This window comes from Berghia stephanieae, chromosome 10 (assembly GCF_034508935.2).
Source record: "Berghia stephanieae isolate SIO BIC M18660-M18661 chromosome 10, UCSD_Bste_1.3, whole genome shotgun sequence".
NCBI lineage: Eukaryota > Metazoa > Mollusca > Gastropoda > Nudibranchia > Aeolidiidae > Berghia > Berghia stephanieae.
The window spans coordinates 29,284,399-29,301,321 of record NC_088369.1 but is presented as its reverse complement, the minus strand read 5'-3'; the positions used below and the strand labels follow the sequence as shown (position 1 = coordinate 29,301,321).

At 35.5% G+C, this 16,923-nt stretch overlaps 1 protein-coding gene across 2 annotated transcripts in view; it reads right to left on the bottom strand.

The window, feature by feature from the left end:
- LOC144980946 (ras GTPase-activating protein 3-like) overlaps window positions 1-14,053 on the bottom strand; it is a 96,782-nt gene extending 82,729 nt beyond the window's left edge. The window contains exon 1 of one of the 2 annotated variants that reach the window (XM_078928931.1): window positions 13,624-14,053. In XM_078928931.1, the coding sequence (XP_078785057.1) occupies window positions 13,624-13,675 (52 nt within the window). In that variant the 5' untranslated portion in view covers window positions 13,676-14,053. The remainder of the gene's footprint in view (window positions 1-13,623) is intronic. The other variant, XM_078928932.1, reaches the window with a different exon arrangement.
- Window positions 14,054-16,923: the final 2,870 nt, after the last annotated feature.

The window sequence follows — 16,923 nt, the reverse complement described above, 5'->3', positions numbered from 1 at the left end:
CGACAACTCCGCCTGGCAGGTGAGAGCGTGGCTCTACCGTGTGAGCTATCCACGAACACAAAAATATTCGTTTCAAACTCAAAGTCATTACTAGATCCCTCTCTCACCCACTTCTTGAGACCGCCGATTCGTTCGTACACCACCATCGCGAATAATTTTGACCAGCAGTTAAGCTTAATAGCCAATATTCTCAACACAAACATATAACATAGAAACGATTGAGACATTGAGTATGCTCCTGTGTATGGGGTGAATTTTTAATTCAGAAAAGTGAGTGGAGCAGGCACTTATGTTGGTAACAACAAGAAATGAAGTGAATAGAAAAGTGCCAGAAGACAATAGAGAATAAAAAATTTTTCGCGGCGGTGGTGGGGTTTGAACCTGCGACCTTATTGGTACGACAACTCCGCCTGGCAGGTGAGAGCGTGGCTCTACCGTGTGAGCTATCCACGAACACAAAAATATTCGTTTCAAACTCAAAGTCATTACTAGATCCCTCTCTCACCCACTTCTTGAGACCGCCGATTCGTTCGTACACCACCATCGCGAATAATTTTGACCAGCAGTTAAGCTTAATAGCCAATATTCTCAACACAAACATATAACATAGAAACGATTGAGACATTGAGTATGCTCCTGTGTATGGGGTGAATTTTTAATTCAGAAAAGTGAGTGGAGCAGGCACTTATGTTGGTAACAACAAGATATGAAGTGAATAGAAAAGTGCCAGAAGACAATAGAGAATAAAAAATTTTTCGCGGCGGTGGTGGGGTTTGAACCTGCGACCTTATTGGTACGACAACTCCGCCTGGCAGGTGAGAGCGTGGCTCTACCGTGTGAGCTATCCACGAACACAAAAATATTCGTTTCAAACTCAAAGTCATTACTAGATCCCTCTCTCACCCACTTCTTGAGACCGCCGATTCGTTCGTACACCACCATCGCGAATAATTTTGACCAGCAGTTAAGCTTAATAGCCAATATTCTCAACACAAACATATAACATAGAAACGATTGAGACATTGAGTATGCTCCTGTGTATGGGGTGAATTTTTAATTCAGAAAAGTGAGTGGAGCAGGCACTTATGTTGGTAACAACAAGATATGAAGTGAATAGAAAAGTGCCAGAAGACAATAGAGAATAAAAAATTTTTTATTCTCTATTGTCTTGTTTGAAACGAATATTTTTGTGTTCGTGGATAGCTCACACGGTAGAGCCACGCTCTCACCTGCCAGGCGGAGTTGTCGTACCAATAAGGTCGCAGGTTCAAACCCCACCACCGCCGCGAAAAATTTTTTATTCTCTATTGTCTTCTCTGGCACTTTTCTATTCACTTCATATCTTGTTGTTACCAACATAAGTGCCTGCTCCACTCACTTTTCTGAATTAAAAATTCACCCCATACACAGGAGCATACTCAATGTCTCAATCGTTTCTATGTTATATGTTTGTGTTGAGAATATTGGCTATTAAGCTTAACTGCTGGTCAAAATTATTCGCGATGGTGGTGTACGAACGAATCGGCGGTCTCAAGAAGTGGGTGAGAGAGGGATCTAGTAATGACTTTGAGTTTGAAACGAATATTTTTGTGTTCGTGGATAGCTCACACGGTAGAGCCACGCTCTCACCTGCCAGGCGGAGTTGTCGTACCAATAAGGTCGCAGGTTCAAACCCCACCACCGCCGCGAAAAATTTTTTATTCTCTATTGTCTTCTGGCACTTTTCTATTCACTTCATATCTTGTATGTATGTATGTATGTATGTTTCCTTTTGTTTCTGCATGGAAATAAATGCTCTTGGATAGGTCCAAGGTTATCGTTCTTTCTGTAGCAAGCCTCGGCTATGTCCATAGTAGATTTGAGAATGGCTTAAAGATTAAAAGCAAAGATGCAAAAGTCCTTTCAAAATATATAAACAACAGTGCCATCATTGGCTCTTACAAAGTTTGGAGACAAATATGTAAAATGCATCATCATATTAGCGCTACATATTTAATAATATAGTAGGCATCCTTCCGTCTCAAAGACGATGGTTTGCGCCCTGTATAGCATTAGTCTCATCAGTCTTGTTGAGAGCAACGACGGGTGTGACTCAGCAGACCAATCCTTGCATTGCAGTCTCTACCGCAGTTGTTGCACACGTAGTTTGACTGTGTGTTTGGTATTTGGATCTGCTGCCTCTCTTTCCTCCTTGCTCTCCTCTCCTCAAACTTCTTCTTTATCCTCTCCTCACCTCTCTTCACTCCCTCCATCACCGCATATCTCCAGCCGCTGCGGTCGTCAGCAAGCGACTCCCGTGTGTTTGAGTCGATGCCTGTCAATTTCAGGTATCGTTTGCAGACATCATAGAAGCGCAGAGCTGGACGGCCAGTTGGTTGCCGTCCAGAAGCTAGTGCACCGTACATGATGTCCTTGGGTATGCGTCCATCGTCCATCCTGTGTACGTGACCAAGCCATCGCAAACGTCGCTGTCAGAGCCTGAGATGCATACTGAGGGAGTTTGCTCTTTCTAGCACTGCATTGTTAGTGAGTCTGTCCTGCCACATGGTGCCTAGAATTCGTCGTAGACTGCGAATGTGGAAGTTTTCCAGGCGGTTCTCCTGTCTGGCATATGTTGTCCAGGATTCACTGCCATACAGTAGGCTACTGAGTACACATGCCTGGTATACTCTGAGTTTGGCACTACATATTTAATAATATAGTTATGTGTCTATTTATGTATCATACTATCTATTTATGTGTCGATCTATTTGTCCATTATTCTAAATATATCAATTTGTGTATTTATTGAAAAAATCTAATTTTTCATTATCGTTGTTGTTAGCCTATTACAAGTATACCTCCAGATCTAACGAACCCAGCTGAGTAGTCCTGGGAGGGCGGGGAACGGGGAGGGTCCGAAGAAATCTGGATTACACCAGAGATTGAGAATGGCCCTTTTCGCTTGTGGGCAAGTCCTCTAGTACTGAGCGATCGGAACTATCATATATACATAAGAGAGAGAGAGAGAGAGAGAGAGAGAGAGAGAGAGAGAGAGAGAGAGAGAGAAAGAGAGACAGAGGAGGAGAGAGAGGGAGAGAGAAAGAGAGAGAGAGAGAGAGAAAGAATGAGAGAGATGAATATGTCTGTGTGTAATATGGAGAGTGTAATTGACACCTACCATGTTGATAACGAATATGATAAAGGTTTCAAAATAGATCTTGGTCTGGTCATTCAAAATAGGACAAAGAACTTGGAGATGACGAGTAGAGTAAATTTTTTTCAATCCCTTTATTCATCTCATAGCGGAATTTTGTCTCTAGGGTCTATTCCAAGGGAAGACTGGAATAACCCAGGCGTCAGCCGCAGTGCAGCGCCGCAAATTGAGCTAGGGCGAGATGACTTGCTCAAGGCCACAAAGCCCAGCGGCGGGTGATCGAACGGTACCTTTCGGGTACGACGCAAAGACCGTACCGCTGAGCCACGCTGCCCCCTGCCCAAATCTGACAAATCAGGCTTTTGTTTTTGTTTTTTTTGTTCTTTTTAAATTTTAGTTAGAAGACATTTATTTCGAACACCGATAGATTACGATAAGCCCGACGTATACTTATTTTGCAAGTCTGATAACTCAAAGTATTATGAACTCAATGTTGTAATGGAAATACCTGAAACCGAGGCAAATATTGTCCATTACATCAGTGTTAAAGCAAGCCCATAATTGCGTTCGTTTATCAGACCTGCAAATATGTGTACCCAGGACGAGCAGCATCAAAAGTGTCAAAAAGACTCAAAGCGAAAAACATAAATTAAAAGACCTGTTATTGAGACATATCATTTTTGTACTTGACGATTTGGACAAGGTGTGGGGCATTTTAATCCATCAATATTTCAAGTAAAAGATTGTTGTTGTTGTTGCTGTTATTATTATCATTATTATTATTATTATTATTATCATTATTATTATTATTATTATTATTATTATTATTATTATTATTATTATTATTATTATTATTATTATTATTATTATTATTATTATTATTATTATTATTATTATTATTATTATTATTGTAATTATCGTTATCATAATAATAATAATGATAATAATAATAATAATAATAATAATAATAATAATAATAATAATAATAATAATAATAATAATAATAATAATAATAATAATAATAATAATAATAATAATAATAATAATAATAATAATAATAACCATTCATCATCATTATAATGCAAAGTCTAAAAAGTCAATACATTTGCATGAAGATAGAAATGTTAATGACCGTGCGCGAGGAAAAAAAAAAATTAAGACTTAAAGTACTTTAACTTTAGGGCCTATTTTTCTAACGGCATTATTTCTTTGATCAGTTAACCAGTTAACTTCTGTACTCTGGAAAAACCCATATTTTAAAATTTGGCCAGAAAACTCGTCCTTCAACTATCGATCAATTTAAATGACCGTCATCTTGACAAAATCTCTCAAACCTATGACTTCGCGAACTAACACTAAATGAAGTCATATTGCAGCACAGTTCTTTGTTTAGAAGGAAATATTACTGTTTACTGTTATGTTCGCAGCGTAGACGAAGAAAATGTGGAGGAGGAATCTCCCTAAAATAGTTTGAAATAAATGAAGAGAGACATTTCGGATTCCGATTGAATAAGGGTCTTTTAAGTGGGTTTGAATGTGTATTTTGACCACTGTCAAAGAGAAGTTTCTCGACAAAACAAACTAGACTGGGCATTACTATCGCTTGTAAAGAACAGATAAAACACTCAGATATGAAACCATTATGAAGGGTATCCAATTATGTTTCGGTTCAAATAAAAAGCAAAAAAATAAATTGATTTAATCGTGGTCACAGAATGCCAACAATAAAACAGATATAATGTTGTATGTACAATAACGATGATGACGAGGACATGATGGGGAATAGTATAATAAATCTCTTTGATCTTTGGAATGAAAAATGAAAGGGACACAGACAGCCAGACACTCAATACAAACAGTCATTTGTATATTATGGAGACCAATTTGCATCGCAAACGATTTGCGAAAACCTTCAAAAGAAGTCAATAACAAACAGGCATATAAAAAAGCAGCAAAAGCAACAACTACTACTACAACAACACAACCACCACCACCACCACCAACAACAACAACAACAACAATAACATCAACAATACCAAACAGAGGAAGGAGGAAAAAGAAACACCGGCAAAAGGAGAGTGAAAGACAAATTAGATAAAAATAGAACGAAAGAGCGATAATATAGCCACAGAGATAGAGAGAGAGAGAGAGAGAGAGAGAGAGAGAGAGAGAGAGAAAGATAGATAGAAAGAGAGCTAGAGAGAGAGAGAGAGAGAGAGAGAGAGAGAGAAAGAGAAAGATATATATATATATATATATATATATATATATATATATATAGAGAGAGAGAGAGAGAGAGAGAGAGAGAGAAAGAGAGAGAGAGAGAGAGAGAGAGAGAGAGAGAGAGAGAGAGAGAGAGATCAAAGAGAAATAGAAAGGGAGGATGAATGTGAGAAAAAGAGAGAGGGGGAGAAGCAGGAAGAGAGTGAGGGAGAGGGGAAGGGAGAGATATGGGGTGTGGTCTGGATAATGAGAGGCAAATTGCGCATATATGCTATCCTCATTACACTTTTTCTTCACCAAGGTAATTAAACCCAGTGGTTAGCATGTGCCAATGCGTCACGGACAGTCCGAGGCATATAATCACTCATTATCCACAACTTCTTTTATTGCACGTCTTCAGCATCAAAATCAATACATTTTACTGACATATGATCATAATCCACATACAAAAACATATACATATACATAAATAAACGTTTAAAACACCATGATCCTCTTTGTCAACAACATACAAACCACACCCAGAATAGATAAATAAATGGATAGATGGATATATATAGATATAGATAGATAGATATAGATAGATAGATAGATAGATAGATAGATAGATAGATAGATAGATAGATAGATAGATAGATAGATAGATAGATAGCTAGATAGATAGATAGATAGATAGATAGATAGATAGATAGATAGATAGATAGATAGATAGATAGATAGATAGATAGATAGATAGATAATGCATGTTCACTATCTAATTTGACTCATGATTCAGCATAAAAAGTTTTGGCATCTTTGGTATCATTATTTTTGGCGTTATATTATTCCCTGCACTGTTAACCGTTGTGCGCTTCTTTTTAAAAGATTTCTTGTTGACGATTCTGTTGTTTTTATGTTGATTACAATAAATTATGGGTTTTCTTTTTTAACTTTAAAGCTGATTTTCTCAAAATAATGTTTTTGTACATAGCTGCCTTTAACTAACAATATCTCAAAAATTAGTGAGGGTATTGACAAAATCTAAAGATCATTATGATCAGGGATTGAAAAAAATAACATAAGCTCAAGGGAGCTGGGGTCTCGATAAAAAAATACATTGAAAGAATGAAAATTGCGATCAGATAAAAACGAGTTTAAAATGGGGTATTTGTATTTTCCAAGTGCAAAGAAGGGGGAAAATATTTTTTTTTATCGCAAAATTATTGTCTTTCATCAAACACCAACCATATTTCCACAAAGATTAGTGGATGTCAAATCATTTGAACACCAATTTATTAAACAGTGATTTTTTGAAAACATCATTAAAACTTGAAAAAACCGACGGGAAAGTGAAATCGCTTCACTTCAGGACAAAAGTCATATCCTTACAAAGTTACAGACACCTAAGGCAACTTTTGATCATAGTGGTTATAATATAATTTTAAAGTGAAAAATATTTATATTTAGTAAATCAAATTACCACAATCAATATATCGGAGTGTAATATGATAGAAAATGGTCATCAACAATTATGTTTTTAAAAATTCAGATGATATATTGCAACCAATTATCAAAACAAAATCCTTTCAATTATTGAAGAGACAGGCCTAAATTTCTAAAATGCAAGAATCATCTGTATAAACAAGTCATTTCATTAAAAAAAACAGTAATTCGGCTATTTTTTATGTAAATGATAAACGTTCAAGTGTAGGGAGCGTGGTGATCGCTTTCGATAAAAACAAGACGGCGGAAGTGGAATATAAATTATAACTTGACGATGAGACAAGCGGTTAATAAAATTGAGAAAAAAAAAAGAGAGTAAAATTTGACATGATAAAAATGCTGTAGAATTAAATCTTACAACCTCTCAATACTAAAATATCATAAAATATTTTTTTAAATAGAGCCTTTGGATCATGGAAATGGGGATGTGGTATCGTTAGCCGACAATCGAAATCCTTATGCAGGAACTGTTGAGAGTTAAACGTTTCCAAGACCTCAGAAAATCTTCATTTTTTCCGACGAGGTGATCAAACCCCAGAAGCATTGGATTCTATTGAACAGAACTGTAACACAAGCGGAGCCCGTCTGGAGCCCGTCGATTCACTTTTCTGAATCGGATTGTGTATTAGGACTACGACGATTTTACTTTTTTTTTTTTTTTTTTTTTCTATCATTTTTAAACACGGATCTCAATGAATTATATCGAAGCGTTTGTTTTCAACGTTTTCACTTCGCATGCCTTGGGGTTATTGACAAATCTGTAAGCCAAGAAACACAAGGTTGTAATTTTGATAAATAAATAGATAATGATGTTGACAGAAAAGCGAAAAGATGAACAGACAGACAGGTAGGCAGATCCTCTTCTCCCTCCTTCTAATCACTTCACATCGATTTAAAGACGCTTTGTTTCTCCAGCAATAACAGCTCCAAATAATTACACCATCATCTCCAAAACATGTCAATACTTTTAATTTCCAGGGAAACAATGGCATCAATATCAGAGAATTGGAAATGCCTTACCGTCTTGCTTGTCATCACCCAACCTTATAATATCTGCAAACGAGCAATGTATCGATACTGCCATAAACCGATAAAACGCATTTTCTATTCAGATACGCCAATAACTTTCTTTTAACTTCAACAATTAGCAATGGTCCTAAAAATGTTAAAAAGCATCAAACCCAAGACTTCTTTTGTAAGGGTATTGTGATGATAAACTTTTCAGGATGAGTCATTATAATTCATCAATTAATCGGATTAAAACAGTTTCTAATCAAAATGGAAAATAGCGTTTTGTGAGTGTGTGACAGGCGGTATCATTATAGCATAATAGTGTGGCATTTAAACAGAATTACGCATACGTTTCTTACGACATGCAGATTTAATGGAAAATCATTCAAGCGACACGGTGTCATTGACAGGCGTATTACCGTTAAGATTTGAAGGAGTTGAGGTACAATAATACAAAAGGGTGTTTTACAAAAACAAACACATGGAACCGGGGTTCATTTTGGTTTCTATAGCATCAAACGTACCGTGACAATAGTCGTTTCCTCCTTTGGATAGAATATTAACAATATATGAAGCGTGAGTATCGCAAAATACTTAACAAAAACACTCTCTAAGACTACTCTCTTAACGGCAAACCGGCATAAAAATGTTCAGTGCAGTTAAGAGGTGTTCAGGTTGAAGATGATAAATTAAATGTGTAATCCCAATAGGGATGAACTTTTTCTCCCCAATATGTTATTTAAGTCGCATAGGTTGTCCTTCATAAAAAAAAGGCGTTTGGTAAAATATTCGTCTCGATGTTGACACTTAAATGTGTCCTTTGAGCATTCTTGCAAGATTTAATCAAACAATGCCATATCTCAATATAATCACATAAAAACACGATACCATGTGCTGACAAAACATTGTTTTATAGTCGTCAGTCTTTATTTTATTTTTTTACTGGTTCTTTCATTTATGGAGCGATTATATATATATATATATATATATATATATATATATATATATATATATATATATATATAATATACTCGTATATATATATATATATATATATATATATATATATATATATATATATATATATATATATATATATATATATATCAAACCCGAACTTTCTTTAGAAATCTGAGATTTAAGATTGTCTGACAATTTGTCGGTCACTTGATCAATATAATATGAATTGACTTAATAGAGTTCTGACCAAAATATAAAAAAAGGTGTTTTGTCAATGTACTAAATCACGATTCTTCAGCTGGAGGTGATTCCATGTGGACGGAGAAAAAGCCTCTTACGTCTGTAGTTGGTGGGATCCATTTGTGGGGCACAGACAGACAGCCTTCCTCAACCTTCCTTTATTTTAATTAGGGGGTGGGGGAGGGTAAAATATTTTAGCTAGAATCATTTCTGAAATAGCACAATGTTAGGGCTATTAAAGAAAACAGTGAATGTTCAATTCAATCCCTGAAGTTGCAGCATCGCTTTGCGATGATAGATAATCGCAACTGTTGGGATGTTATAGTGATCGTGTGTTCATGTCTTTTTTTTTTAAACCAAGACGCTTACGTCAGTTGGGCTGTTTCATCTCAATGAGCTTGCAAAACTCTTCTGTGTTTTTGGTTGTCTTGATTTCCTACTGTATTCTACATGCTACAATTCCGACCATAAATAAGGGAGGAAACTAGAATTTATATGCGCATTAACTTTTGAATGAGGAATGATGAAAATTTCCTCCATTTAACGATTCTTCAGCAATTATTTTCATTGGGATTATCCGTTCTGACCTTTATAGAAAGTTTCCAATTTGTCATTTTTTTCCCGGTCAATTACAGAACTCTAGTTCTTTTCTGCTATCAGCTTTGTGACGCTGTTGTTTCTACTGTACCCTCTGTGTTGGATTTGTTTAATTTTGTTGATGGAAGTTTTGGTTTGGGGATCCCATGACACAGATTGGTGAATTTCGGCGTATGTTTCCCTTTGTGGAAACAGGTTTGATGCTAGCATGTTTCCACTCCATTGGAACTTTACCGTGGTCTCTAATAAGGCTAGGAATAGCATTTTGTAGATAAGGGCAAGCTCAAATGAAAACGTTTTATGCATTTCCACCAGGCTCGGTGGATTTTTATGTTCGTACAGATTTTTCATAAGTGCAAGTACTTAATTTTCTGTTACCTAGATCTCATTTATTCTCTCTGCTTGGACACCTGGCAGTGTGCTTTCAACGCGATTATTTGAATCGGTAAAAAAAACTAACGACAATATTTTAGTTCTTGGGCAGTAACAGCGTTGTCTCTGGCTAAAAAAATGTATAAGCGCGCCTTAAAAGCTTCAGGTCTCGTCCTATATTTTATGTGTTGCCGTTGGCAAGGCAGGGATCTATTGTAAAGTTCGGTACATTTAGAGGATATTGGGCTATACAAAAACTCTCGTAAAAGTAATAGGGAGAACATGAGATTGAGGGGTGGGGGTGAAATAGAAGGACAGGAGAAAGACAGGAAAAGGAAGAGATAGGGAAAAGAAGGAAAGGGGGGGAGGGTGTAGGAAAAGAAAAAGATAAGCGAATGACGGGAATAATAAAGCGAGATATCGGGAAGGGCATAAGAGAGAAAGACATGACAATAATGAGTTTTTAATCAAGAGAGAGAAAAGAGAGACTTAAAAAAAAGGGAGGGGGGGGGGGGAACAAAAGAGGGAGAAGGAAAGAAAAAGAAAGAGAGAACGGGCAATAATTTAACGGCATCGTCATGCCTACTGACGTTCACGGCTCTAACAAAACATTTCATTTCAACCGGGTTGGCCTTATCAAAGGAACCATCTTTTTCATGCACTCGGGCAGTGAGGGCAATCCACCTCTAATTGACGGTGAAAATAATGGATTTCACTTTCTACTGTTAACCTCACAGGAATGACGCCAGACAGTTCATGTGCTATTGTCGTCATCATAATATTTTATATGTCCTTTAACCACTTGACTGCCGTACTCTGGAAAGACGCCTATTTAAAAATTTGCCCAGAAAACTCAAACTTCAAAAATGTCGATCGATTTAAATGACCCTCATCTTGGTTTCAGAAGTGTGGAAAAGAATATGCGGATTTAGTAAATTGGTAAATCGTTATAAGATTGAAGTGTAACCATCAGAAACTGAGTTCTTACTACAATAAAGCATATTACCTACAAAAAAAAAGGACAAAAGTAAAATCCGAAAACTTCATTGAAACAGACCTTGATTACAAATTGATTCAACTTCAAGAAATGTCCTAGTCCAAAAATTCCAAATGTTTCTGCGATGACAAACGTTAAAAGCAAATAAATAAAAAGAACGTGAAACAGTCTGGATCGGCATAAGAATGTGTTAAGGAATTATAACACCGATGCTCCTGTTTTGTCTGGCTATGATTCAAACTCACTTTTCAGATAGTTTATAACGTTGGATTGTCACGAAAATTACAGACTTAAAAAAAAAAACAACCAAAAAAAAACCCCACCAACTTGTAGAGAATGAAGAGGTTTTCTGCGTACAATAACCTTTTTAAAATGTTTGGCCAGAAAACTTTTGACTCACACATCGATATATATTTCGATGACAAGTCAAATAAAGTCTACTTGCCATAAAGTCTCAAACCAAATACTTTTTTGTTTAAATCTCAAGTTTAAGACTTGTAGCAAGTTGTTTTTATATCAATCATATTATATACAGGAAACGTTTTCTGGCCAAAAACGGCAGGAATGCGTTTCGTCTTGTTCTCTCAGAACATTGTTTATCGCGCTCAGAAATAGTTCATCATCGTATTCGATGAACGACCAAAATAGACCTCTAGCAGCAGATCTTAAAAAACTATACACCTCCGCCCTCCCCGACTCACATATCTCTAATTAGTTTTCATTGTTTTACGCATGTTCCCATGACATTGGCAAACATTATATAATACAAGAGCAATTAGGATACTTAACAATTTACAGTAGAGGCTATCAATGCCCTCGACACTGCCATTAGTGGTCTATGATGGTGGCTATTTATGTTGACAGTAATGCAAAACGGCTAAAAATGATGTGAAAGAAACCAAAATGTATGGCAACGGCGGGGTGTTAGTAATTAGCAGCGGCAGTATTTATAAAGGAAGCAGCAGTAGCAGTTATAGTAGTATTAATTGTAGTAGTAGTAGTAGTAGTAGTAGTAGTAGTAGTAGTAGTAGTAGTAGTAGTAGTAGTAGTAGTAGTAGTAGTAGTAATAGTAGTAGTAGTAGTAGTTGTTGTTGTTGTTCTTGTTGCATAGGTAGAGGAAGTGGTAGGATTATCATCAGCAGAAAAAGAAAAAGAAGGATGATGGGTAGGAGAAGGGCGAAGAGGAAGGAGGAGAAAAGAACTATTTTTCTCTTGCCATGCCATGGGATAAGTCCGCTTCCTGGACTGCTACATTTTTTAAAAGATTGACTGCACAATGTCAGCAAAAAGAACTACTTTGTCTAGGAATCCAGAGCAGTATGAACAGTCCAGGCATAAGGCTACTAATGACAAGGAGAGAATAAAACTGTTTCTGCAATTAGTATGAGATCATCTTTAAAACCCTTCGAAGTTCAGCATGTTATGGAAGTAAAAAGTAGATTCCAATTGTATGCTAAAGTGAGCCAAAATAGTTAAGAACAAATCGCTGACTTTGTGTGTGTGTGTGTGTGTGGGGGGGGGGGGGGGGGGTCTGATAGAACATTGTTTGACTCCCCAGTACGTGGGGTTTAATGTTTAATTAGTCTCGTAAGAATCATCGAGACTACCCTATCTTATCATATCCAACTATTAGGAAGACTGAGTGGGATAAAAAATAGTTCCCATAAAGAATTTATGAATGGCGATGTAATTTTTTTAATTTTCACTTTCATCCAAAATTACAGAGTCCGATGTATTCCTTATTTCCTCCAAATTAACGAAAGCTGCCAATAATCACAAAAACGTGTACAATACTTTTAAAGTTCTGTAGACATTGTTGAAAACCACGATTATAATTTATATCAGAACATAAATATTTGGAAACGTCATTAATTAAGTTATAATTGTGCTGCATTACATGAATATATAAGTGTTTGTGTGAATAGAAAGAAAGATAACAGATAGATAATTAGATCCATATTTTGAGGGTATTGTAATTTGCAATCGTAATTGGGATGTAGCAATTATTTTGGAGACTTAGACAATCAGATTCAGATCTCGCAAAACTAAAATAATAAAGTTTGTTAAACTTATCTTTTTCCGACTACTATAGTCGTCGGCTTTAGATAAGTTATACAAACGTGTGATTCTTGTGTAAATTACATTCCTAAGAAGGAAATTAAAAAGACACTTCGCCAGGATCTCACAACCATGAGTGAAAAAAAAAAAAAAGAAAAGAAAAAAAAAACACCAATTGCTGAACGGACATGAATGAATGAACGTGAGGTAAGCGGACCGTGACCGTGGGAGTTGAGGGTGACGGACCATATTAATACACATTAATATTATCTAAAAATAGTAGATACTTCCGTCTGAAAAAAAAAATTACGTCAACTTTGTTGACATGTTTCAACTTTAAAGTTCGTCAGTCTAACTGGTTAACAAGTTAATCTACACCGCTAAAGCACGGCAAATGTTATTACACATGTGCTGCGCCGGCATTTAAATAGTTTAATTAAACTATGAAGGAAAACTAGCCTAGACGAAATAACACCGCAACAACCTGTCGGTGGCGAGGGCCGCACACATGTTATAGATTGTATGCAAGTTCATTATAGTCTCTTACCGATTTTGACACGAAGAGATTCCTCAAGTCGCACATCTTTTAGTTCAGCCATGATTCCTTTTTAAAACTTTATCACTTGAAATTCACTTCTTTTAGCATTTGAATAAGTTTTTGGCTCTTCAAAAAACTTGAATCGTGCAGCGGTAACGCACTTGGCTTGAAAACACGCCCTCACTCAATCCCCAACTTTTAATTTCATGAAAAAAAAACAGTCTTTAATCCATGATAAAGAAAACCACGTCATTTCACAATATCAGAGCGTTAAATAAAGTAGCTATATTATGGGGTGTGCGTTGAGAAACATTAAAAATATTATAACAATGATCTTTGTTGTTTTACGGTGGCTGACTGACGAGTGACTTGTTTCACAGTTTCACATTTACACACAAAACAACACAAGGACACACCGGAAACGAGAGAGAGAGAGAGTGAGAGAGAGAGAGAGAGAGAGAGACTCCAACAAGTAGACGCGAGTCGCGAGAGCAGACGACAAACAGTAAACAGTTCAAACAGGAAAGTGAGTTTGAGAGCGGAGGTGGGCGTATCTATAATTTGAACCTCTATCATCGAAAAATATTTAATAATAGTATAGATAGAATGCGGTTGGCCAAGGAGTTCACAACATTGCCATCCGGAAGTATAACGGACCAACACACAAACTCTGTGTAACCATGAACTTTTATAGTCTGGTTAATACAGTTTAGTGAGAACAACTCACAAACGCGGATGGCAAAAACAATAACAAAGGCCTGAGTGACGTCATCTGCATACTATCTATACTAAAATATTATGTGTTCATACAGTAATATCTTTCTGGCAGAGATACGATTATCTACAATCGTCTGCCTCGAGATTAAGGCTTAGAGCAAGTGATTATATATATATATATATATATATATATATATATATATATATATATATATATATATATAATATATATATATATATATACAATCGTCTGCCTCGAGATTAAGGCTAAGAGCAAGTGATTATATATATATATATATATATATATATATATATATATATATATATATATATTATATATGATTATATATATGTATATATATATATATATATATATATATATATATATTATATATATATTATATATATATATATATATATATATATATATATATATATATATATATATATATATATAGTGTTTCTTGACAGGGAGTAGACGAAGTCTGTCGATTGTAGAAGAGGCGATCCAGATTGAATGAACCTTTCGACTACTTTTTTTTAAACTATCCCCATCATCGAAAAATTTTCAGCGCAGAAGGATAGAATGTGCCTTTAAGTAAATTTCGTCGTCAATCTGCATTTAGATCGGTAGTCATGACCTGGCTCGGCTTTCGTTTTACATGCATTCGACATAACCTCACTGTTTGTTATATCATTCCGATGCCATGGCCAAGCTTGCCAGTTTATCACAGGTCCAGTTTCCCACAGACCCATAGACCCAATTTGTCACAGGCCGACCCTGCCTTGAATGATGGAAGTTATCACTGACATTCTCAAAAAGAGTAAGTGAATGATTGATCAATTGTTTGAACTGAATTTTAATAATAATACTAATAATAATGACAATAATAATAATAATAATATTAATAATAATAATAATAATAATAATAATAATAATAATAATAATAATAATAATAATAATAATAATAATAATAATAATAATAATAATAATAATAATAATAATAATAATAATAATAATAATAATAATAATATTTCACATCAAAGTCTCAAAGCGCTTTACATCAGATTGGAACAATCTTCAGGTCTAGATTCACAAAAATATTTTCTGATTAAGGTCTTGAGTCTTTTCCTTGAATTTGCTGTGCTTGTTGATGATCGTCCAAGGACAGTCCATTCCGACTGAACGCACAAACGCCAGAAAATTTCAGTCGTGATCTCGGGACTGACTGCAAGCGCATCTAGCTAGATTTCAGTGGTCTAGGTGGAACGTTGATGATGATGATGATGATGATGATGATGATGATGATGATGATGATGATGATGATGATGATGATGATGATAAGCTCCTCAATATATGGTGGTGCCCGGCCATTCAGCGCATTGAAGCAAACATTGGCGATCTTGTATTCATGTAGCGTCTATTTAGGAGAAGTGGCAAGTAAGAATGGACAAATAGAAGTTCGATAGTTTTCCCCAAAGAGAGAAGTCGTCTGGCGCCTCTTTTACCCTGTTATAGTTGGGTTAAAGTTCCTGACAACTCGACAGCTAGTACTGAAATTTTTAATTTAAAGAAATAGGTAGTAAAAATGGTGGTAGATTATTGGCATGTTATAATATATAGGGATAGATTAGGTTCAGAAGATAAGTATTAATCCCCGTTAAAGCAGAAATACTTTAATATAAATCAACAGAATAGCCTCACACAATAAAACGTTGACACATAATTAAACAAAAGAATAATAGTAAATTTTTAATTAGGTTTAATTAGGTCTATGGGTAAGTTAATTTTCCATCCCTTCATGGTCTGTTTCTCAACTTATCATTATTGGTTCCTTATCTGTTTTGTAGATGTTGGATGTGACGACTGGTGGCGACCTTCCTATGACTGGTGGCGGCGCTAGGGTTGCTTCTGCCTCTTGATTTCATGGATGGGCCTCTTGGTCATTCTTTTTTTTTTGTCCCAGTGGGTCACTTGATAAGTTGTTAACCTTGAATATCTAGTTTCAGCTCCAGGTCTAGCTTCAGCTCTAGATCAATGTGTAACCAGATATGTGAATATGCAGGAGCAAAACTTTGACTAGTTGCAAAATTGTGTATTCCCTATGAACCGTAATGTTGTAAGGATTTCCAATTAACAAAACCCTTGACAACACCACTGGTCTAATTTTTGTTAATCATCATCATTAACTAACGGGGTATAGGTAGATCAGTGGGATGGGGAAAGATAAGTAAACAATGAGACAATCAATATATATAAATACTTAATAATACTTTAGCGTATTAGCGATAGCACATTTGTAAATACGATTCATGGAAATGTGATTCATGGAAATGTGATTCATTCTTTTGGAAGTCATAGATACGTATACAATAATATATAAATATAAAGATATAGAGAGTGAATGAAATATTTTTGTTTATGATAACATGAGTTATCAATTTCTATTAATAACATGAGTTATCAATTTCTGTTATTTTCTGTTATATTATAGGTTAGGTCGACTAAAGGCCCAGGTGAAAACACTGTATTAATTATTACTCACTACACATTGATACTGGTTTTAACTGGCATTAATGAATCATAACATA